Here is a 23913-nt window from a genome sequence, read left to right as displayed (position 1 = left end):
GCTCACAGGCTTAGGTCCTGCAGATGTGGCCACCATTCCAGCCCCTGGCCTCTGCCCAGGTGTAAGGGCTCTAGCCAGGATGCAGGAAGATGCAACAGCTGGATTTGTGTGTGCAGACCCCTGGCCTCCCATCCTGCCTTCTCAGAGGCTGTACTTGTGTTTGCTCATCATCGTGCTTGTAGAATCATAAACCTGCAAACCAAGAGGTCGTTGTCATTCTGCTAGCCTCGGGCCCCTCCTCTCTCCCTGGAGCCTCAACAGCCATCCCATGGAAGCCTTCGGGGGGGAAGTAGTTGATGGGTCGAACTCTAGCCTGTTTGGAACCCACTCTGGGCTGGGGAGCTCAGACATTCACAAGGCTCAGTCTAGTCCATTCCTGTCCCAGGAGGTGGGAGTCAAAGAAAGAAACAACTTTTTCTTTCCAGAAGACTTCCTCTTTCAGGAGGAGAATGCAAGGATGCATCCCAGATGGGGTCTGAAGATCCTTTATCCACAGTGGGATAAGGAAGAAACTGAGTTGGCTCAAGCTGCACTTTTAAGAAAGCGGAGCTTTGTTGGGGGGGGGGGGGGAGTCCGGTTTCTAGGGAGGAGCATGATGGGAGGGGGCGGGGCTGAGAAGTGTGGCACTTGATTGGATTGGGCAGAGACAGCTACGGGGCGTGGGAATGAATTTAGGCGGAGGGCAGGTGTTGGAACAGACAGAATTCTTGGCAAATGGGCCAGCAGCTGGGCACCGCGGGTGGGAGCGGGAAGGCTCACCTTTTCCCTGCTCACGAGCGCAGAGATCAAGTCTTGCTGGGTAGCCACCTCGCGTATATCTGCCGAGGGCTCGCTCTCGAAAACCAGGCTGCGGGACTTGTGTCTGTGCAGCACCTCCTCCTCCTGCTCCTGGTTGAAGCGGATGGAGCGTACCTCCTCCAGGATCCTGGGGCGGAGCAGGCAGTGTGGTCGGGGAGGGGAGGCAGCCTCCCCACCTCTTCCCAGGTGTGCACCCTCTTTCCTCCTCTCCCATCACCAACCCCTCGCCGCAACAGCCCACCCACAAGGTGACTCTGGCCAAGCAGTGCGCTAAATGATATGGGAGGAACCCTAAGCTTGATTCCAGTTCCTAGTCAACAAGCTGGGGAACCCTGGGCCAGTGACTTGGCCTCCCTGGGCCCCAAGGGTGTACATTAGAAAATGCTAAACCAGGCTTGGTGGCGCACGCGCCTTCAATCCCAGCACTCGGGAGACAGAGGTAAGGAGGATCGCTGTGAGTTCAAGGCCACCCTGAGTCTACATTGTGAATTCCGGGTCAGTCTGGGCTAGAGAGAGTGAGACCCTACGTGGAAAAAACAAACAAACAAACAAATAAATAAAATAAAATAAAACTGTTCTAAGGTCACGAGGCTCCACTGAACCCTGAGTCACAGGACTGCCCGCCCCCCCTGCCCGGAGCCCTCCCTACGTGTCCATCTCCTCTCTGATCTCCTTGTATTTCACCACGTTCTCCTGTATGGCCTCAAGCACCAAGCAAAAATTGTCGCAGGTTTTTTCTGAGAGGTTTGGCAGGGGACCCCCCACCAGCGGTTCCTGGGGCAGCCCGGATTTCTCCATGCGAGCCACTGTAACGTGCACGACGGGCAGCTCCTCAGTCCAGTTCTCATCTTCTGCATTTCCCTGAGGATGGTGAATCGAGGGGACCCGTCAGCACAGGCCCATGGGGCTTCAGGGAGGATGTTTCTTAGGACGGCCACTTTTATTTTTATTTATGATGTGTTTCCATGCTGGGGATGGATCCCAGGTCCTCCAGCATGCCGGGTAAGCACTCTGAGTCCGGCTCAACCTCAAAGACACAAGTCTGTCAGCCACTTCTTTGGAAATTCCCCCTCCCCCTTTCTCCCTCACACGCACACACCATTTCATCTTACTCAGCAAACACCTACAGCCTCACCTGTTCTGAAGTGATGGCCCCAGCCCTTCACCCCTTCCACCTTAGTAAACTAGAGAATGAATAGCTAGCTAGCATTGACTGAGTGCTCACCAGGTCCCATGTCATCCTCATGAGAGTCCTGGTGGATATTATTACCGTTTTCATTTCACAGAAGAAGTTGGGGATTCGGTTGGTTCAATGCTCAGTGGTACTCAGGGGCGGTTCTGAGATTGCGAATAACATCTAAGAATCCACACGCCTGAGAAACCCCAACTAGGAAGTGGGCGCTCCAGATGTGGGGGTGGTGCCTCCAGGTCTTGGACTCTGCCTTCCGCAGGCATTTTGATGTGTGCGCGTGCACACACATCTGCTCAAGTACACACACACACACACACACACACACACACGCACGCTCCTCCTCCTCCCTCCTACCCCCCTCCATGCCATGCACCTCACTAAAAGTTATTTGAGTCTGCTGTCCCTGTTTTCCTGCTTTCATTGTTTGTTCCAGATTGGTGGTCACGACGACTACGAACAGGTTGATGCCAATGAAGGCACCGATGGTGATGAAGATGGCAAAGTAGATGGCGCCCCCGATCTCCATCGTATACACCCGGGACTCCTCCATCCTGGAGACGCAAGCAGAGGCCTCATCGTCTGCCTGGCCCTTGCAGCTTCGGTGTTCTCATCTATGAAGTGGGACGTTATTTCCCCTACTCTTCACTGAGCACCTGCTGTGTTGCCAGACAGAGCCGCATCGGGACTATCAAGTGTAATTATATAGTTATGCTTAAAAAATATATATTTATTTTATTTTCATTTATTTATTTGAGAGTGAGAGAGAAGTAGAGAAAGAGAGAGAGTGGGGGGAGAGGGAGAGAATGGGTATGTCAGGGCCTCCAGCCACTGCAAATGGATGTGCTTGTGCACCTGGCTGATGTGGGGAATCAAACCTGGGCCTTTTGGCTTTGCAGGCAAGCGCCTTAACTGCTAAGCCATCTCTCCAGCCTTTTTTTTTTATCCTGGAGAGATGCCTTAGCGGTTAAGGCACTTGCCTGCAAAGCCTAATGACCCGGGTTTAATTCCCCAGTACCCATGTAAAGCCAAATGCACAAAGTGGAACTTACATCTGGAGTTTGTCTGCAGTGACTGGAGGCCCTGGCACACCCATTTTTTTTCTCTATCTCTGCTTGCAAATAAATAAATACCATATTTATTTTTTTTTTTTTAAAAAAGCTTTTAGTCAGGTGTGGTGGCACATGCCTTTAATCCCAGTACTCCGGAGGCCAAGGGAGGAGGATCACTGTGAGTTTCACACAAGCCTCAGACTACATGGTGAATTCCAGGTCAGCCTGGGCAAGAGCAAATCCCTATCTTGAAAAACCAAAATAAATAAATAAATAAAGTCTTTGGGGAGAAGGCGTAAGCATGAATGAATGAGCCCTGAAGGTTCCAGGAGTCCAGGCAGTTTGATGAGCTCCTATGAAGCTGGAGGCATCCCAGTAACCTCAGGCACCATTATGGGCCTGCTCCCAGACCCAAGACTGAGCCAGCTAGCTGGGTTTCATGGTCGGAGAAGTCTCCATGAACAGGGTCTGGTGGCTCAGTAAATATGTGCAGTTTCGGCCTGGACAGATGGCTTAGCAGTTAAGGTGCTTGCAGGCAAACCCAAAGGATCCAGGTTTGATTACCCAGTACCCATGTATGGCCAAATGTACAAGGTGGTGCATGCATCCAGAGTTTGTTTTCAGTGGCAAAGAGGCCCTGGTGCTCCCATTCTCTATTTGCCTCTCCCTCTCTCAAATAATTTTTTTTTTTTAACGTGGAGTTTGGGGCTGGAGAGATGGCTTAGTGGTTAAGACATTTGCCTGCAAAGCCTAAGAACACAGGTTTGATTCCCCAGGACCCACATAAGCCAGATGCACAACGTGGCACATACATCTGGAGTTTGTTTGCAATGGCTAGAGGCCCTGGTGTGCCCATTTTCTCCCTCCCTTGCTCTCTCTCTCTCTCTCTGCCTTTCTCTCTCACACTCTCTAATAAATTAAAAAAAAAAAAACAACTTTTTTTTTAATGTGGAGTTTCTGCTAGATATGGTGACACATGCATTAATCCTAGCACTTAGGAGGCAGAGGTCAGAGGATTGGTACAAATTTGAGGCCACCCTGAGACTACATTGTCAATTCCAGGTTAGCCTGGATTAGAGAGAGGCACTACCTCGAAAAACAAAAGCAAACAAACAAGCAAAAATAAATAAATAAATAAAAGTGCAGTTTCTAGGACAATGTTCAAGTACTACAAATCCAGAGGCCCCACTGCCATGATTTCAGGCACCTGCTTCCTGTGACGACAGTCCTATCCCAGCCCCTGGAGCCCCAGCCCCATTATTCCCGTGCTTTGCAAGGAACTGCAGCCCTAATCTGGCCAGCCAGGGACGAGGCCTGAGAGCCCCAGCTGTACTCACTGGAAGTCGTTGTAGATGTCCAGCCAGCCATCCTGGGTGATGCAGATGAAGAGGGTATACAGGGCAACCCCCATGTTCTGGAAATGCATGGGCACGAACGCACCAAACAGCGTGACCCCAAACATAGAGAATACCTGCCAGAGAGATCAAAATCCCACTCCAATTTTACCTCACAGGCCTTGAAAACGGGCCGTGCAGATGAATGCAAATCAACGCTGCCAAGGGAACTGAATTCAGATCTGGGAGCCTCATTTCTGGGGCACCCGCCCCTTTCCATGGACCTAAAGGCCCTACTCAGGAAAAGAGGCAGGCCGGGGTGGGGAGGCACTGACCAGCATGAAGAAGAGGATGAGGGCCATGATGTTGGCCAAGTCAGGTAACGACTGCAGGATGACACGGATGATCCTGGCCAGGGGCTCCACCGCCATGCACACGTGCACCAGCCGAAGCGCCCTGTGGCAGAAGCGCTCAGTGGGGCCCCTTGACCCTTCCCAGTCCTCACGCTCTTCACTGTCTCCCCTCCCCAACTTCCCACAGAGGTCTAGCTGAGCCTCAGCTGGTAGCCACTTCCCTTCTCTGTCCTGGGATCCAGACAGGTCCCCTCTCCTTTCCCCGAAGCTCCCAGTTCACCTGAGGGTGTAGATAACTGCAATGACATCAAGTTGTTTGAAGAAGTACACCATGACCAAGGTGGACACGATCAGGAAGTTGAGGATGTTCCAGCCATCCTGGGGGGTGGGTAAGCCCCAGCGGGGTCTATCAAACTCAGCTTAGGGAAGGGGGCATCCTGAGCTTGCTGTCCCCACATACCAAGGAAAGAGCAGGGGGAGTTCACCCTCAAAATGTGACACGAAGCTGTGCCTCCCAGCACTCGGGAGGCAGAGGTAGGAGGATCGCCATGAGTTCGAGGCCACCCTGAGATGACATAGTGAATTCCAGGTCAGCCTGAGCTAGAGTGAGACCCTGCCTCGAAACTAAAAAAGAAAAAAAAAAAAGTGCCCCGACATGCACACAGTCACTGTCTCATAGCTGTGTTCACAGCCACTTTCAGAGAATCGCAGTGAAAACAGTACCTTCCACACATACAAGAGCAGACCCCTGGCAGGTGACTTGGCCTACAGTTAAGTTATCTGAAAATGTCTAGGCACTTTTGTGTGATCTACGCTTCAATTAATAAAATAAACATTAAAACTATGAGCTGGGGAATGTAGGCCAGTGGTCAAGTCCCTTGTTTAGCATAGGCAAGGTCCTGGGTTCCTCAGTACTGAAAAACAAACAAACACACAAACAAACAAACAAAATACAGTAAATCCTAATAAGCACATCAAGGAGCCCGGTCAGAGGTAAAATGTGTTCAGAGAACTAAGAAAGGAGACAAAAATTTCACAAGCTCTTTGTTTATTAAGGAACTTATTCATATAGAAACAGGAAGAAGTAGGGAAGCTCATTTGGGTGAAAAATATACTACTTTCGGAAATCTAGCACAAGCCAGGTATGGGGGCACATGGCTATAATCCCAGTACTGGGGAGACTAAGGTAGAAGGTTCACCATCAGTTTGAGGCCAGCCTGGACTACAGAGTGAGTTCTAGTTCTAGGCTACCCTGGGCTAGAATGACCCTGACTCAGAGAGAAGGAGGGAGAATGAGAAAAGAAGGAGGAACAGGACGAAGAAGAGAAGGAAAGGAGAAGTAGAAGGAGGAAGAGGAAAAGAGGGATGGAGGGAAGGAGGAAGGAAAAGAAAGACAAGACAAAACATGAAAAGAAAAGAAAGAAAGAAATCTGGTTGGGCATGGTGTTGCATGCCTTTCATCCCAGTACTTGGCAGGCTGAGGTAGGAGGATCGCTGTGAGTTCAAGGCCACCCTGAGACTACATAGTGGGTTACAGGTCAGCCTGGGCCAGTAGGACTCTACCTTGAAAAACCAAAGAAAGAAAGAAAGAGAGAGAGAGAGAGAGAGAGGGAGGGAGGGAGGGAGGGAGGGAGGGAAGGAAAGAAAGAAAGAAAGAAAGAAAGAAAGAAAGAAAGAAAGAAAGAAAGAAAGAAAGAGGGAAGGAAAGAGGGAAGGAAAGAAAGAAAGTTCTCTATGTGCTAATACAGAAAGATTGCCAGGATCTAATAAATACAAAGTGTTCACAGCCTGCTACTATAAAAAAAAAATGGTGGACTAAAAATACATACCTATTTGCTTAGGGTTACAAAAATAGCTACTAGATTAACAAGCGACTATAAATATAGAGGGTTCAGGGCAGAGCAAGAGGATGAGGGACCGGAGCAGACTCAAGGGTTCTGTGTGTACCTTTCAGTATAGTTTTTGCCAATATATATCTGCACTAAATATTCAAAATAAAATTATATATATGCACATATATAATTTTCTAATATATAATAAATATAACATATGTAATAAATGTTATATATATACATATATATTTGTTTGTTTTGGTTTTTTGGTTTTTAAAGGTATGGTCTCACTCTAGTCCAGGCTGACCTGGGATTCACTATGTAGTCTCAGCCTAGTCTCAAACTCACAGCGATCCTCCCACCTCTGCTTCCCAAGTGCTAGGATTGAAGGTGTGAGCCACTATATCCAGCAAAAATAATACTTTAGTGGGAAACTATTGTTAGATTTGGGGGACAGGCCAAATAAACACAACTTCCTTTCCCTACACAAATAAATCCGTCTGTCAACAAAGTTGATACCTTTCATACCAGCCACTCAGGAGGCTGAGATGGGCGGTTCATAAATTCATGGCCTTCATGGGTTATGGTGTGAATGCAAGTTCAGCCTGGGAAACTTAATGAGACACTGTCTCAAAATATAAAATAAGGGCTGGAGGGATTGCTTAGTGGTTAGGGCTTTTGCCTGAAAAGCCAAAGGACCCAGGTTAGATTCTCCAGGATCCACATTAGCCAGATGCACAAGGGGGTGCATGCATCTAGGAATTCATTTACAGTGGCTGGAGGCCCTGCTGCACCCATTCTCTGTCTCTCCCTCTTTCTCTGTCAAATAACTAAATAAATAAAAATAAAATATTTTTTAAAAATATTAAATAAAAACAGTCTGGTCTGGTGGTGCACTCTTTTAATCCCAGCACTCAGTAGGCAGAGGATTGCCATGAGTTTGAGGGCAGCTTGACACTACATAGTGAATTCTAGGTCAGCCTGGGCTACAGCAAGACCCTACCTCAAAAAAAAAAAAAAAGCATAAAATAAAAACAATACTCATGTGGCAGCACATATACTAATGCTTGTACACAAGTTCCACTCCTTTTAAGGAAAAAAATTGAAAAGTAAAATAAATAAATCAATAAATAAAAACAGTATGTGGGAACACACACCTTTAATTCCAACATTTGGAAGGCTGAGGCAGGAGAATCACTGTGAGTTCAAGGCTAGCGGGGCTACAGAATGAGTTCCAAGCTAACCCAAGTTACAGGGAAAGCCTGCCTCAAAGAAAAAAAAAAATTAAAAGTGAAACAGGTCTGGGATATAACTCAGTGGAAAAGTACATGAGTAGCATGTGTGGGATACTGGATTTAATGAGTACCCCCATAAAACAACACAAAACACACAATAAAACGAAACCCCAACCAGGTGTTATTGTCTAAAAATCTACTCCTGTACTATTCAGGATGGATGCCGTACTCTGAAGTTTTCCTCCCTGCTGGGCTTATTTTGAGGGAGAGACACATGTGCCACTTTGTGCATGTGATTTTACATGGGTACTGGGGAATCGAACTTAGACTATCAGGCTTTATAAGCAAGTGCCTTAACCCCTGAACCATCTCTCTGGCCCAAAAATACTTTTTAACATGTGAAAACTATATGAAACTCAAATTTCAATGCCCACACATACATATTTTTGTTTTCAGAGTTCCAATGAACTCCAGACACAAATGCCACCTCGTGCATTTGGCTTTGTATACATAGTAAGGAATCAAACCTGGGTCCTTTGGCTTTGCAGGCAAGTGCCTTAACTGCTAAGCCATCTCTCCAGCCCCATAATACTAAATAAAATAAAATGTCTATTATCTGGTACATTGTAGAAAAAAAGCTTGTGGGGCTGGAGAGATGGCTTAGCAGGTAAGGCGCTTGCCTGCGGAGCCTAAGAACTCATGTTCAAATCTCCAGGTTCCACGTGATCCAGACACACAGTGAAGCAAGTGCACAATGTTGCCAATGCGCACAAAGGGGCGCATGCATCTGGAGCTCATTTGCAGAGGCCGAAGGCCCTGGAGCATCCATTTTCTCTCTTTCCCTCTCTCTGTCTCTCTCTCTCTCTAATAAATAAAAAAAAAAAAAAAAGAAAGAAAAAGAAAAAGGCCTGTGAACCTCTGATACAGAATCCTGCAAAATTAAAGGTAGTTGTTCCTTTTGCTCTTTTTTCTAGGTAGGGTCTCTAGCCCAGGCTGACCTGTAACTCACTCTGTAGTCCCAGGCTGGCCTCAAACTCACAGCAATCCTTCTACCTCTGCCTCCAAAGAACTAGGATTAAAGGCATGCGCCACCATGCCCAACTAAAGGGTAGATGTTTTTGACTCCATTTCTCAGACACAGAAGTCAGGGTTCAGGGGGTAGAGCTCAGGGGTGGAGCATATGACTGCAGAAGTCAAGCTCTGCTTGCATACAGGAACTGGGGGAGACCTCAGCAGGGATTGGAACTGGGACCCAGGGAGGCAGCATTTTCAGAACAATTTATATGGTTACCTGTTCTATCACATGCATCTCAGAAGTCTCTCTCCCCTCCCCTCTCTCTACTTGCCCCCACAAACACACCCCTTGGTTTATAGGGCAGGCACTAGATGGGCTTTAGACCCCAGGAAGGGGGAGAGGTAATGGCAGGAGACCCCAAGATTTCACCTTCCAGAAAATCCAAAAGCCGTTGATCCAGCCAAGCAGAACCTCACAGACAAGGATGGTCAGCACAATGTCATCTAGGGTAGAGAACAGCTCATAGTGTCTCTACATGGAAGACAGAGAAAGAGGGGAGAGGCATCTGTGAGCAGCGCCCTGGCGAGGCTGGAGAGGGGGTACATCCGTGGCTGGGGGACGCCTGTATCCCTGTTGCTCTTCCTCAGCATCTCTGTGGCTTTCTTTACGGGACACTTTCAGTGTAATGTCAGGCACTGAGCTGTTCCATGTGACCACCAACGGTGTCATGAAAAGTAGCTTCCTTTCCCTTCTCACAGATGGAGAACTAAAGAGAAGACCCCCCCCCCCCACCCATGCACAAAGTTGGTTGATAGGCTGTCTTCCCCAGGCCTTTCCCCTAACTTCTAGAGTAGGGATGTAGAGGAAGGGCTGGACAGACTCTAGGATTGGAAGGAAAAGCCCTGACCCCTGAGGGTGCAGGCCATCGAGCTTCAGTGCCTGTCTCTGCTGGGCCAACACCCCAAGTCCTCTAGCTCAGGCCAGGGGTTTCCTCTCTCTTGTGGGTCCCGGACATGCATCCTAAGTAGATGACTGTGCGGATGAAATGGTGAGGGTCTGCCCAAAGTCTAACTTAACTTCTGTCCAACCTCATTTCTGCTCCTTCAGCGTCCTTGTAGCTGTGACCTCCTTCCCAACAGTCCCCAGTCCTCAGACAACACCCGGGGAAAACCAGCTACTTTGTCTCCTCCCTTTCTTTACCTAAATGGCCAACAGACTGACTACTACCCATATGAACCTTCTGCGCCCACACCTACCACCATCCTGTTCACAGCCCTCCAGGATTTCAGCTGCACAGACACAAATTTAATGCAAGTTTCTTCATTAAAATTTTTTTCACAGTTTTCCAAATGATTTTATTTATTTTCAAGTAAAGAGAGAGAGAGACAGACGAAAGAGAGACAGAACGGGCGTGCCAGGGCTTCCAGCCACTGCAAACGAACTCCAGACGCCTGCGCCACTTTGTGTGTCTAGCCAGTACATGGGTACTTGGAAATTGAACCCTGGTCTTTTGGCTTTGCTGGCAGGTGCCTTAATTGCTGAGCCATCCAGCCAGCCCTCAGCATTTTTTTAAATGTTCAGTTTTTAAAATTTTTATTTATTTGCATGTGTGTTGGAGCAGGGACACACAGGGATCTCTTGCCACTGCAAGAACACCAGACACTTGCACCCAGCTTATAAGAGTGGCTTAGAAAATGAACTTGGGCTGGCAGGCTTTGCAAGTAAGTGCTTTCAACCACAAAGCCATCTCCCAGCCATAGAACAGCAGTTAAAGACACTTGTTGGCCGGGCACGGAGGTACACGCCTTGAATCCCAGCAATTGAAAGGCAGAGATAGGAGGATTGTCGTGAGCTCGAGACCACCCTGAGACTACATAGTGAGTTCCAGGTCAGCCTGAGCTAGAGTGAAACCCTACCTAAAAAAAAAAAAAAAAAAAAAAAAAAAAAAAAAAAAAAGGCACTTGTTTGCAAAGCCTCCAGTCTGGGTTTGATTTCCTAGTATCCATGTAAAGCCAGATGCACGAAGTGACACATGCATCTGGAGTTTGTTTGCAGCAGCAAGAGGCCCAGGTGTGCCCATTCTCTCTGTCTCTTCTTTCTCTCTCAAATAAATAAATAAATAAAATACTTAAAAAATAAAAAGCTGACAGGGTGTGGTAGCACATACCTTTAATCTCAGCACTGGGAAGGGAGAGGTAGGGGGAATCACCGTGATTTCAAGGCCAGCCTCAGCCTATATAGTGAATTCCAGGCCAGCCTGGGCTAGAGCAAGACCCTACCTTAAAAAATAAAACAAACAAACAAAAGCTGATGAGCCATCTTCCAAGCCTCCATCCAGCATTTAATTTTTGATACAGGTGTCTCATGTAGCCCAGGCTGGCCTTGAACTTGGTAAGTTTCCAAGGATGACCTTGAATTTATGCTCCTTCTCCTGAATGCTTGGATTATAGTCCCCTTTCCCACAGTTTACACAGTCCTGGGGAAATAAATCCAGAGCCTTGGGCACATTAGGCAAGCACTTTACCAACTGAACTACATCCTCAGACCCAGCATTTTTTTTAAAATTTTTTATTAACATTTTCCATGATTATAAAATATATCCCATGGTAATTCTCTCCCTCCCCACCCACACACTTTCCCATTTGAAATTCCATTCTCCATCATATTACCTCCCCATTACAATCATTGTAATTACATATATACAATATCAACCTATTAAGTATCCTCCTCCCTTCCTTTCTCCACCCTTTATGTCTCCTTTTCAACTTACTGGCCTCTGCTACTAAGTATTTTCATTCTCACGCAGAAGCCCAGTCATCTGTAGCTAGGATCCACATATGAGAGAGAACATGTGGCGCTTGGCTTTCTGAGACCCAGCATTTTTAAAATATATTTTTATCTGTTTGTTACTTGCAAGCAGAGAGATAGAAGAGAGACAGACAGAAAGAATGGGTGCGCCAGGGCCTTCAACCACTGCAAATGAATTCCAGATTGATGTGCCACTTTGTGCATCTGGCTTTTTTATGTGGGTACTGGGGAATCGAACTCAGGTCCCTAGGCTTCAGAGGCAAGTGCCTTACCCACTGAGCCATCTCTCAAGCCCTCAGCCCCAGCATTTTGACTATGACCTGTAGCTATATTTTACATTTTATGTGACCTTTCGTCTTTTTTTGCCCTTCCTTCCTTTCTCCTTATCCTTCTTTCCTTCTGCCTCCCTCAGTTCTGTTTCATTCTCCATCAGTGGCTTGCGCTTGGGTCGCCAATCCTCTGCACTCTGCAAGTGGTGGAAGTAAGATGCTGCCTCAACACGAGAGCTGGATTTGGGGTACTAACATGCGCGAACGCAGAGGGGTGCATCAGGTCTCCTCTCACCACATCTAGCCCTGTCTCTTGGCCTTCCACAGGTCACTCTTTAGTCTTCTCTTCACAGCCTCCTCCACCTCACCTTTTTGTTTTGTTTTGTCTTGAGGTAGGGTCTCACATTAGCCCAGGCTGACCTGAAATTCACTATGTCATCTTAGGCTGGCCTCAAATTCACAGCAATCCTCTACCTTGGCCTCCTGAGCCCTGAAGCCCCCACCTCTTATTGGGAGCCTTTCTTTGGGGCCTGCCTTGGCTCTCTCCTGTCTTCACACACATGCATGCCACGTCCACTCTTTCTTTGTGATGCCCACCTCATGGATACTAGTCAGTGCTTTTGATTGTCTATGGCCCGGTACTCCCTGCAGTCTTTTGGATGTGACCACCAACTTCTCTTGAGATATCTCCACGCGGACCTCGCGCAGTTCCTCCAGGGCCTCGGACTGACTTCGGCATCCTTCGGCGCTTTTTCTCCTGTGTCCCCATGCCCCAACACACAGCTCAGCGCCTCACTGTTGCTCAAGCCAGAAAGTTAACTTCCTGCTATACCTTTGTCTACATGCGTAAGATGGTGGCATGTATTAACTTAAAGTAACGTTTAGTAAAGCTCACTAAATGTTAGCTAGCAATGCGATTAACCAGAAAAGATCAAGGGGCTGAGGATATAGCTCAATGTGACAGAATGTTTGCCTGGCATGTGCAAGGCTCTGGGCTTACCTCTAGATAGAGAAAAGGTGGGGGGGGGTGAGGAAAAGAAAGAGAAAAGAGACGAAAGGAAAGGAGAAAGAAAAGTGCATGTATGTGACTCAGTGAGTTGCAACTGACTTCTTATCATTGTCTTTGTCTTGGTCACGACATCTTTCACCTAGACACCTCTGACATGGTCCTGTGTGGCTTGCAAAGCCTGATGGCCCAGGTTTGATTCCCCAGTAACCATGTAAAGCCAGATGCACAAGTGGTGTATGCATCTTAAGTTAGTTTGTAATGGCAATAGGCCCTAGTGCACCCATTCTTGCTGTCTCTCTCCTTGCAAATAAATATTTGAGGGCTAGAGACGTGGCTTAGCAGTAAAGGTGCTTGCCTATAAAGCCTGAGGACCTAGGTTTGATTCCGCAGTACCTACACAAGCCAGACGCACATGGGGGCACATGTTTCTGGAATTCATTTGCAGTGGTTGGAGGCCCTGGTGTGCCCATTCTCTCTCTACCAATCTGCCAATCTCTCTCAAATAAATAAATTAAAATTTTTAAAAAATATATTTGAGGGCTGGAGAGATGGCTTAGCCGTTAAGCTCTTGCCTGTGATGCCTAAGGACTCCGGTTCGATGCTCGGTTCCCCAGGTCCCACGTTAGCCAGATGCACAAGGGGGCGCAGGCGTCTGGAGTTCATTTGCAGAGGCTGGAGGCCCTGGTGCGCCCATTCTCTCTCTCTCCCTCTATCTGTCTTTCTCTCTGTGTCTATCGTTCTCAAACAAACAAATAAATGAATAATAAATAAATAAATAATATATTTGATAGGGCTAGGGAGATGGCTTAGTGGTTAAGGCACTTTCCTGCAAAGCCTAAGGTCCCAGGTTCAATTCCCCAGTACCCATGTAAAGCCAGTGCACAAGCTAGTGCATGTGTCTGAGTTCAATTGCAGTGGCTAGAGGCCCTGGCATGCCAATTCTCTCCCTCTCTCTCTTTCTCCCCCTCTCTCTCTTTCTCCCTCTGTATCTGCCTCTTTCTTTCTCTCTCTCTCTCAAATAAATGAATAAAGTATTTAAAAACTAATTTTAAAAAATATTTAGCCAGGCATAGTGGCATACACCTTTAATTCCAGCACTTGGGAGGCAGATGTAGGAGGGTTGCTGTGAATCTGAGGCCAGCCTGAGACTACATAGTGAATTCTAGGTCAGCCTGGGCTAGAGTAAGACCCTACCTTGGAAAACCAAATTTAAAAAAATATGTTTTTGATAGACTTTAAAAAAAATCATCCCCCCCCCCCCGCCAGGCGTGGTGGCACACGCCTTTAATCCCAGCACTCGGGAGGCAGAGGTAGGAGGATCGCCATGAGTTCGAGGCCACCCTGAGATTACAGAGTTAATTCCAGGTCAGCCTGGACCACAGTGAGACCCAGCCTCGAAAAAAACAAAAAAACAAAAACAAACAAAAAAAAATCATCCCCCCAAAAAGAACACCAGAAATTAGAACATCAAGAGTAAAACCAAGCTGACATAGTGACACGCTTACAATCCCGGTACTGAGGATGCCAAGGCATGAAGGTCATGAGTTTGGTACCTGCCTAAGATAGATAGTAAAATCTGTATCAAGGGCTGGAGAGGTGGCTTAGCAGTTAAGGACCTTGCCTGCAAAACCTAAGGACCCATGTTGATCTCTCTCCAGATCCCATGTTAAGCCAGACACACAAAGGTGAGGCAAGTACAAGGTCACAAATGCCCACTAGGTAGCACAAGCATCTGGAGTTCGACTGCAGTGGCTGAGGCTATGGCGCACCAATTCTCTCTCTCTCTCTCTCTGTCTCTCTCTTAAAAAAAGAAGTTCCGTATCAACAAACAAACAAACAAACAGGCAGGGTGTGGTGGCACATGCCTTTATGGTGCGCTCCTTTAATCCCAGCACTTGGGAGGCAGAATTAGGAATTCCAGGTCAGCCTGAGCTAGTGTGAGACCCTACCTCGGAAAACTGAAAAAAACAAACAAAAACCAAAAACAAACCAGGACTAGAGAGATGGCTTAGTGGTTAAGGCGCTTGTGTGTGAAGCCTAAGAACTCATGTTTGACTCTCGAGGTCCCACGTAAGCCAGACACACAAGGTGACGCATGCCTGCAAGGTTGCACATGTACACAAGATGGTGCATGCCTCTGGAGTTTGATTATAGTGGCTGAAGGCTCTAGTGAGCCAATTCTCTTACTCTCTGATAAAAAATAATAAAAAGAGATTTAAAATGCCGGGTGTGGTGGGAGGCAGAGGTAGGAGGATCACCATGAGATCGAGGCCACACTGAGAATACATAGTGAATTCCTGGTCAGCCTAGGATGTGAGGGCGATCTGGCTGCGACATCTGTCACCCCATTGATTGCCAGGGTTGATTCGGCTGATCTGGCTGGCTAGGAAGGTGTCCCCTTCCTCCCTCACCGCTCCATGTGCCTCCCTCCCGAAGCTGTGCGCTCGGTCGAAGAGGACGACCTTCCCTGAATAGAGGAGGACCGGTCTTCGGTCAAGGGTCTATGAGTAGCTGCGCTCCCCTGCTAGAACCTCCAAACAAGCTCTCAAGGTCCAGGTCAGCCTAGGCTAGAATGAGATCCTACTTCAAAAGAAAACAAAACAAAACAAAAAGATTTTAAAACAAACAACTCAAAAGAGGGATTAGCAGTTAAAAGTGTTTGCTTGCAAAGACAGTAAACCTGGATTAGATTCCCCTGTACTCATGTAAAGCCAGGTGCCCTGAATGGATCTGCATCTGGGGTTTATTTGCAGCAGCAAGAGGCCCTATACATGCCTGATCTCACTTGCTCTCTCTCTCTCTTTCTCTCTCTGTCAAATAAAAAAATATTTTAAAGGGGAAAATGGCCTCCTGAAAGAAGTACTAATTACAATACAATTTTACTATTATATTAATACTGTTGTAAAAATGAAAAAATGGGCCGGGCATGGTGCACACACCTTTAATCCCAGCACTCGGGAGGCAGAGGTAGGAGGATTGCCATGAGTTCATGGCCACCATGAGAATACAGAGTGAATCCTAGGTCAGCCTGGGCTAGAGTATGACCCTATCTTGAAAAAAAAAGAAAAAGAAAAAGAAAAGTGGTTTGATTTTTTTATAAACAAATTTTCCTTGTATTAAAAAATAAATTCAGGCTAGAGAGATGGCTTAGTGATTAGGGTGCTTGCCTGCAAAGTCAAAGGACCCAGGTTCAATTCCCTAGGACCCATGTAAGCCAGATACACAAGGTGGGTCATGCGTCTGGAGTTCATTTGTAGTGGCTGGAGGCCATAGCATACCCAATCTCTCTCTCTCCCTCTGTTTCTCTCTAATAAATTAATAAAAATAAAATATTTTTTAAAAAAATCAAAGAAAAATAAGCAAACAAACAAACAAAAAGCTAAACATGATGACTCATGCTTATAATCCCAGTACTTGGGAGGCAGAAGCAGGAGGATCACCACAAGTTCAAGGCCAGCCTGGTCGACAGTGAGTTCCAGGTTAGCCAGGACTACATAGTGAGATACGTCTCAAAAGAACAAAAAAAATTTTTTTAAATAAATAAATTCAAAGCCAGGCATGATGGCATGAACCTTTAATCCCAGCACTCGGGGGGCAGAGGTAGGAGGATCACTGTGAGTTTGAGGCTACCCAGAGAATACACAGTGAATTCCAGGTCAGCCTGGGCTAGAGTGAAACCCTACCTCAAAAAAAATAAATGAAATAAATAAATAAACAAACAAATTCAGGGCTGGCGAGATGGCTTAGCAGTTAAGGCACTGGCCTGTGAAGCCTGACTGAGGACCCTATTCTCCAGGTCCCATGTAAGCCAGATGCACAAGGTGACACATGCACACAAGGTGGCCCATGTGCCTGGGGTTCGATGTGAGTGGTTGCAAGCCCTGGTGTGCCAGTTCTCTCTCTCTCTCTTTCTCTCTTAAAGAAAGGGGCAGTCTTTTGGGCTTGCCTCAAAAGAAAGAAAGGAAGGAAGGAAGGAAGGAAGAAGGAAGGAAGGAAGGAAGGAAGGAAGGAAGGAAGGAAGGAAGGAAGGGAGGGAGGGAGGGAAAGAAAGAAAGAAAGAAAGAAAGAAAGAAAGAAAGAAAGAAAGAAAGAAAGAAAGAAAGAAAGAAAGAAAGAAAGAGAAAGTCCAAACTCTGTCAGACCTGCACAGTAGACCTACCATGTTTGCAGCCTTGAGTAGAGGAGGGCTACACAAAACCTCCTCCAAGCCCCTTGAATATTCCAAACTGTCATTAGTCATACAAGAGCCACATGAATCTCCCACTGAATTTGTTAAGTAGTTACGAACTGTTCTAACAGAAGCTGCGCATATCCACCTTTCTCCTGATTCTCCATTGGAGAACTAGTAATTAATAGCTGATTTTTAACTCAGTTGGCCCCAGATTTTTTTTTTTTTTTTTTTTTGAGGTAGGGTCTCACTTTAGCTCAGGCTAACCTGGAATTCGCTATGTAGTCTCAGGGTGGCTTCCCCTCCAGCTCCAACTCAAGCCTTCATCACCTCCCAGGAGCCAAGGATAATGCTAACTATGGAGGGAGATCTCATTAATCTCCTTCCATCCACTAAAGCTTCAATATCCGCCCTAATCTCTAAAGCTGGCCAGCTCTCTTCCGAACAGTGACTGTGGCAAGGCATTTCTGGCCAGCCTGTGACCAGTCACTTCTCTGTGCCTCTCAGCTGTGACTAGGGAGGGTTATTTTTCTCTCATACCTTTCTTTTAATTTATTCATTTGACAGAGAAAGGGGGAGGGAGAGAGAGAGAGAAGGAGAGAACGGGTGCACCAGGACCTCCAGCCACTGTAAATGAACTCCAGACACGTGTGCCCCCTTGTGCATTTGGCTAACATGGGTCCTGGGGAATCGGACCTAGGTCCTTTGCAGACCACTAAGCCATTCCTCCAGCCCTCCCATGACTTTTTAATTATGCGAAAATCTCCCTGCCATTAGGGTGAGACCTCCTAGCTAAATCAGAGACTTCCATTTTCCTGTCCCCCATGGGCCAACGTTACGCTCACCTCTAATGGAAGTAAATATTAATTCCAAAATCTGGAACACTCAGAAAAAAATCAGTCCAGCTAAGACAGCCAAACCCATATAGATTCACCGTAAAGTCCTAGGCTTCCATCAAGAGGCTTCTTATGTGTCAGAACCCATTAAAAACAAAACAAAACAAAAACAACCTTTAAATTCCCTCAAAAAAAAAAAAACAGATTAGTCTTTCAATAGACATTTGCCCTGATGATCTTTGCTTAGCTTCCACTTAAATTTCTGCCTTGTTCCAACAGGACACTCCTTTAATCCCAGCACTCAGGAGGCAGAGGTAGGAGGATCGCCATGAGTTCACGGTCACCCTGAGACTGCATAGTGAATTTCAGGTCAGCCTGGGCTAGAGTGAGACCCTACCTCGGGGGGCGGGGGGAGTCCTACATACAGATGGGGATAAAACATCAGACTGGCTCATAAGTTTCTCCCTTGGGCTTCTAGAATAGTGTCCCCCTCTGAGAGAGACCCTGACTGCTGCATCCTGCAACCCCATTCAGCCTGAAGAAGTTAGAGTGGCCTGTGTCCTATTCCATCTAATAGCAATAAAGACTCATCTCGGGATGGAGGAGGAATGAAAGAGGATAGGAGAAAGCTAGTTTCTTTTAGGCAGTTTCAGTTAGACAGTGAGGCCGAGAGAGAACCAGGCATGAATGGAACTCTTGGCAGGAATGGAACTTGTGTCTGAGCAAGACTCATCTACAACAGGCTATGGTGCCCCTTGCTGCCCAGACATTACTACCTACTAGGTGGGCTGGTTCTGAGATCTGCCCTCCAAATCTACAAACTAATTGGGTCTTCCCCTTGCATACCTGAATCTGACAAAAGAATACATTTTTATACTGTAAAGGCTAGGCCCTTCTTCTTGTAATTCTCTCTGCCTGCGTTTCCTCATTCTGGCCACAGGGATATGTGTGAGTCTGGCCACCCCCCACCCACTACCCCCTGTGGCCTGGTTGGGTGGAGGGAGAGCATAACACCTTGGCTTGGTCTGAGGGAACTTTTCTGCTTGCCTCTGCTATATAGTTCGGGGTAAGTCCTCTGTGACTGTGAACAATCAGTTGAGATAATGTTGCATTTTGACTGCCTGCCTGCTTTCCCTCTGGTCTCTGCATCTACTGCTTGTGTGGTTCTCTTCTCTCCAGATCTGCCACATGGATGCTTTCACTAACTCTAGGCCTGTTAGCTGTGTAACTTCCCAAACCCCGGAGTAGCTGTGGATACAACTCCCTTTACCACTCATTTCTCATCTGAATTTCTTGGTCTCTTCCTGGAAATTTCCCTCTGCTATTCTTCCTTAAGCTCCCACCATTTGCCCTCTTAACTTACTTCATGAGGAAGCATGAGACAGATGCTCTGTTGTGTTTCTCCAAAATCTCCTTACATACCTAAGTCCTACCTTTCACATGCTTGTGGCTCTATTCTAATCTTTCCTTGAAAAACCTCAATTTCTTTTAAATAAATCTTGTGAGCTCTGCAGTGTTTTCCACCAGAGTGCATGTTTCTCACTTCTCACGTGCTTATTTACGGCTCTGTTCTAGCCTTCCTCCTAGATCCCAATTTCCCTTAGGCCCTACAATTTTTTATTTCTCCCTAAATAAGCTTAATGATTCATAATTAAAAAATAAAAATAAAAGGAGCCGGGTGTGGTGGTGCACACCTTTAATCCCAGTGTTTAGGAGGCAGAGGTAGGAGAATTGCCGTGAGTTCGAGGCCACCCTGAGACTACATTGTGAATTCCAGGTCAGCCTGGACTAGAGTGAGACCCTACCTCAGAAAAAAATAAATAAATAAGAGGGCTGGGAAGATTGCTCAATGGTTAAGGACGCTTGCTTGCAAAGCCTGCTAGCCCAGGTTCAATTCCCTATCCCCTACATACAGCCAGACACACAAAGTGGCATATGCATCTGGGGGATCATTTGTTCATTTGCAGCAAAAAGAGAATTTGGTGTGCCCCCTGCCCATGTACAAATAAATAAAGAGATAAATAATAGATAAATTAAAAAAATAATTCTTCCAGGTCTGGTGGGGCACACTTGCAGTACCAACACTTGGGTGGCTAAGGCAGAAGGATTGCCATAGGAGGGTGGTCATTTCAAGGTGAGCCTGTACACAGCAGGTTCCAGACAAGCTTGAACTATATAATGAAATGAAATGAAATAAAATAAAAGTGGGGCTGGATGTGAAATTACAGGGAGAGTTGAATGCCAGCCTGCGCTACAGTAAGACTTTACCTCAAAAAAAAACTTTTTAAAAAGTAGGGTTGGGGCTGGAGAGATGGCTTTATGGTTAAGGAACTTGCTTGCAAAACCTAAGGACCCAGGTTCTACTCTCCAGATCCCAGGTAAACCAGGCACACAAAGGTAAGGCAAGCACAAGGTCGCAAATGGCCACTAAGTGGCACAAGCGTCTGGAGTTTGATTGCAGTGGCTGAGGCCCTGGAGTGCCAATTCTCTGTCTCTCTTTAAAATAAAAAAAAATTGAAGCCAGGTGTGGTGGCACATGCCTTTAGTACCAGCACTTGGGAAGCAGACGTAGGAGGAGTTTGAGGCCACCCTGAGACTACATAGTGAATTCCAGGTCAGCCTGGGCTAAAGCCAAACCCTACCTTGAAAAAAAAAAAAATTGCCGGGCATGGTGGCGCACGCCTTTAATCCCAGCACTCAGGAGGCAGAGGTAGGAGGATCGCCGTGAGTTCAAGGCCACCCTGAGACTACAGAGTTAATTCCAGGTCAGCCTGGACCAGAGTGAGACCCTACCTCAAAAAACCAAAAAAAAAAAAGAAAGAAAAAAAATTGAAAAAGCAATTGAAAAAGAAATAGGACTGAAGACATAATTCACTGGGTAGAATGTTTGTCCAGCATGCCTAAAACACTGGGTTTGATCACCAGCACCACATACACCAGGTGTGGTGGCACACACTTGTAATCTCAGCACTTAGACACAGAAGGATCAGAAATTCAAGGTCATTCTTCCCTATACAGTGAGTTAAAAACAGCTTGGGGCTGACGGGATGGCTTAGCGGTTAAGGCGTTTGCCTGCAAAGCCAAAGGATCCTGGTTCAATCCTGCAGGACCCATGTGAGCCAGATGCACAAAGGGGCGCATGCATCTGGACTTCATTTGCAGTGGCTACATGCCCTGGCATGCCCATTCTCTCTCTCTCTCTGCCCCTTTCTCTCTCTCAAATAAATAAAGAAAGAAAATATATTTAAAAAAAAAACAGTTTGGTTGGTCCCTGCCACGTGTTTTATTTATCCCAGCATTCAGGAGGCAGAGGTAGGAGGATTTCCATGACTTTGTGGCCAGCTTGAGCCTGCTCAGTGAATTCCAGGTCAGCCTGGACTACCTGGAAAAACTTGAAAAAAAAAAAAAAAGTGGCTAAGGTTTTAACTCAATGGTAGAGTGTTTGCTGACCATGTGTAAAGCCCTGGGTTCAATCCTTAGCTGAGAAAAAAAGAGAGATCAAGGTCATACTGGACTTCAAGTTGTACAAAGAATTCCCTTTTTTTTTTTTTTTGAGGTAGGGTCTTACACTCTAGCTCCGGCTGACCTGGAATTCACTATGGAGTCTCAGGTCTCAGGGTGGCCTTGAACTCATGATGATCCTCCTACCTCTGCCTCCCAGGTGCTTGGATTAAAGGTGTGCACCACCACACCCGGCTTCTTTCTTTCTTTCTTTTTCTTTATAAAAATTATTATTTATTTATTTATTTCAGAGAGGGAGGCAGATAAAGAGAAAGAGCCAGAGACTCTAGCCACTGCAAATGAGCTCCAGTTGCATGTGCCACCTTGTGCATCTGGTTTACATGGGTACTGGGGAATTGAACCTAGGTCCTTAGGCTTTTCAGGCAAGCACCTTAACCGCTAAGTCATCTCTCCAGCCCTATTTTTCTTTCTTTCTTTCTTTCTTTTTTTTTTTTTTGAGGTAGGCTCTCACCCTAGCTCAGGCTGACCTGGAATTCACTATGGAGTCTCAGGGTGGCCTTGAACTCTTGGCGATCCTACCACCTCTGCCTCCCGAGTGCTGAGATTAAAGGCGTGCGCCACCACATCTGGCTCTCTTTTTCTTTCTGCATGTGTATGCATCTTTGTACATGTGGTAGTGTATATGTGTGCACATGTGAGCTCACTATGTAGCTCAGGCTGGTACCAGAGGCCAGGAATTGATGGTGTCTTCTTCTATTATTTTCCACATTACTATTACTATTTTGGGTTTTAAAATTAAATTTTATTTATTTGAGAGAGGGAGAGGGAGAGAGACTGGGCACACAACAGCCACTGCAAATGAACTCTATATACATGTGCCACCTTGTGCACGTGGCTTATATGGGTTCTGGGGAATTGAACTTGGGTCCTTTGTCTTTGCAGGCAAGTACCTTAACCGCTAAGCCATCTCTTCAGCTCCTTCACACTCATTTTAAGTGGAACTTTTTTTTTTTTTTCAAGATAAGGTCTTGCTCTCGCTCAGTCTGACCTGGAATTCACTATGTAGTCTCAGGGTGGCCTCGAACTCATGGTGATCCTCCTACCTCTGGGATTAAAGGCGTGCACCACCATGCCCAACAAGTGTAACCTTTTCCAGGGAGCTTTCTGTAACCTCCATTAGTCTCTGTTGTTGTCTTTGAGCTTCTGCACTCTATGGCACTCAGGCATTGGTATCAGCAAGTTTGTCTGTCTGAGACAGGAACGAGGACGGTGGTCTTCCTACCTGGAACCCTGACACTGAGCACAGTTAGCACCTGGCCCACAGTGACCCTCCCTTAGTGAACTGGATTAAGATTACACACCATTCCTCGCTTGGTACCCATGTGCCTGCCTCTGTGCACACCATCTTCTCCTGCCCCTCTGCCAATCCAGCACATTCCTCAAAGTTGGCGCCAGACTCCACCCCACCTCTATCATGTAATCTTTCCTGAACTCTAAGATCCCTTGCAAGGACCAAACTGAAGAGCATTCAATCCAACCATCATAGCTGTCTGAAGGGATTACTTCCTGAGAAAGAACTACCTTGACCCAGGACCCCATTAGTGGGGACAGAGGTTAGACCGACAGCCCACCTGGTTAAGGTAAGAGTTGGTGCGGAGAGCGATGGTGATGGCATTGGTCACCAGCAGCAAGGCCAGCAGCAGTTTGAAGATGGGATGTCTCAGGAGCTTCTTGATGTACATGTGAGTGATGAACTCCTGCATGTCCCAGACATCCTGGGGAGAGGGCACATGGCTTCCTTCAGGCAGGTGTCATCATAAGTAGCCTCTACCTGGACCTTTTGCTCCCTGTGAATGGGTGTTCTCTGGGGTGGGGGGGGTCTGGCTTAGAGGCAACTGTCACCTGAGATCATGTGATACAGGCATCAGTGCAGAGGTCACAGCCTAAATGGTCATTGAAACAAGATCACTGCTGGGGAGCACTGTGAGTCTCTTTGGGATCTCTGCTGATGACTATAATACTACAGGCGTTTTGTTGGGGATGAAAGCTTGCTTTAGGGGTCACTGATGAGGAGGGTCCAGCTACAGAGGGAGCCTGTGGGGTACAGGTCCAGCCTCGCCTATCCCTAGCCCCTGTCCGTACCTTCTTGCTGGTGATGTCCCCGCGGTTGATGAGCACTTGCTCCTCATGCCGGCCAAAGGGCTCAAAGATGTTTTTCTGCGGGAGAGAGTAAAGGGACCCTCAGTGCAGCCACTGCCCCTGTGCACTGCAGGATGCCAGCTCATGGGCAACACCAGACATGGGTCCCCTACCAAGGTGATCAATTTTTTGGTGTTTTCAGACATCATTACTCTGTCCCTTCCAACTCTTCAAAGACACAGCTACAGGCGCTCTGGCTCCCTCTGTGGTGAGGTCACACAGGCTGCTGTGACCCCCAGCCTTCCAGGTTCCACCAAGACATTCCAACCTGCGGCAAGCCCAAGGACCCTTCCAAGTGCTGTGGGACTGGGGTCAGAGGTCAGATCTCCATGCTGCTTGGATGGAGTGAATTGT

The 23913-nt window shown here is 46.9% G+C and overlaps 1 protein-coding gene across 1 annotated transcript; it reads right to left on the bottom strand.

The window, feature by feature from the left end:
* Positions 1-73: 73 nt before the first annotated feature.
* Catsper4 (cation channel sperm associated 4) lies at positions 74-23705 on the bottom strand. Its single transcript, XM_004657310.2, has 11 exons — positions 23673-23705; positions 23503-23577; positions 22992-23135; positions 9238-9339; positions 5007-5104; positions 4709-4829; positions 4377-4510; positions 2357-2541; positions 1448-1649; positions 760-925; positions 74-192 (listed from the first exon to the last, which is right to left on the bottom strand). Exons 1-11 carry the CDS (start codon positions 23703-23705, stop codon positions 142-144), a joined length of 1311 nt encoding a protein of 436 aa, XP_004657367.1. The 3' UTR covers positions 74-141.
* Positions 23706-23913: the final 208 nt, after the last annotated feature.

The sequence above is a fragment of the Jaculus jaculus genome, chromosome 5 (assembly GCF_020740685.1).
Source record: "Jaculus jaculus isolate mJacJac1 chromosome 5, mJacJac1.mat.Y.cur, whole genome shotgun sequence".
In the NCBI taxonomy this organism is placed as follows: Eukaryota; Metazoa; Chordata; class Mammalia; order Rodentia; family Dipodidae; genus Jaculus; species Jaculus jaculus.
This window is presented reverse-complemented; position numbering and strand designations above follow the sequence as displayed.

Excerpts from the sequence above, each read along its gene's own strand:
- Catsper4 (XM_004657310.2), bottom strand. The coding sequence starts at position 23,705 with ATGTCTGAAAACACCAAAAAATTGATCACCTTG. Across the intron at positions 23,578-23,672 it reads CCAAAAAATTGATCACCTTG|AAAAACATCTTTGAGCCCTT; the intron begins GTAGGGGACCCA and ends TCTCTCCCGCAG. Across the intron at positions 193-759 it reads CGCTCGTGAGCAGGGAAAAG|GTTTATGATTCTACAAGCAC; the intron begins GTGAGCCTTCCC and ends CTTGGTTTGCAG.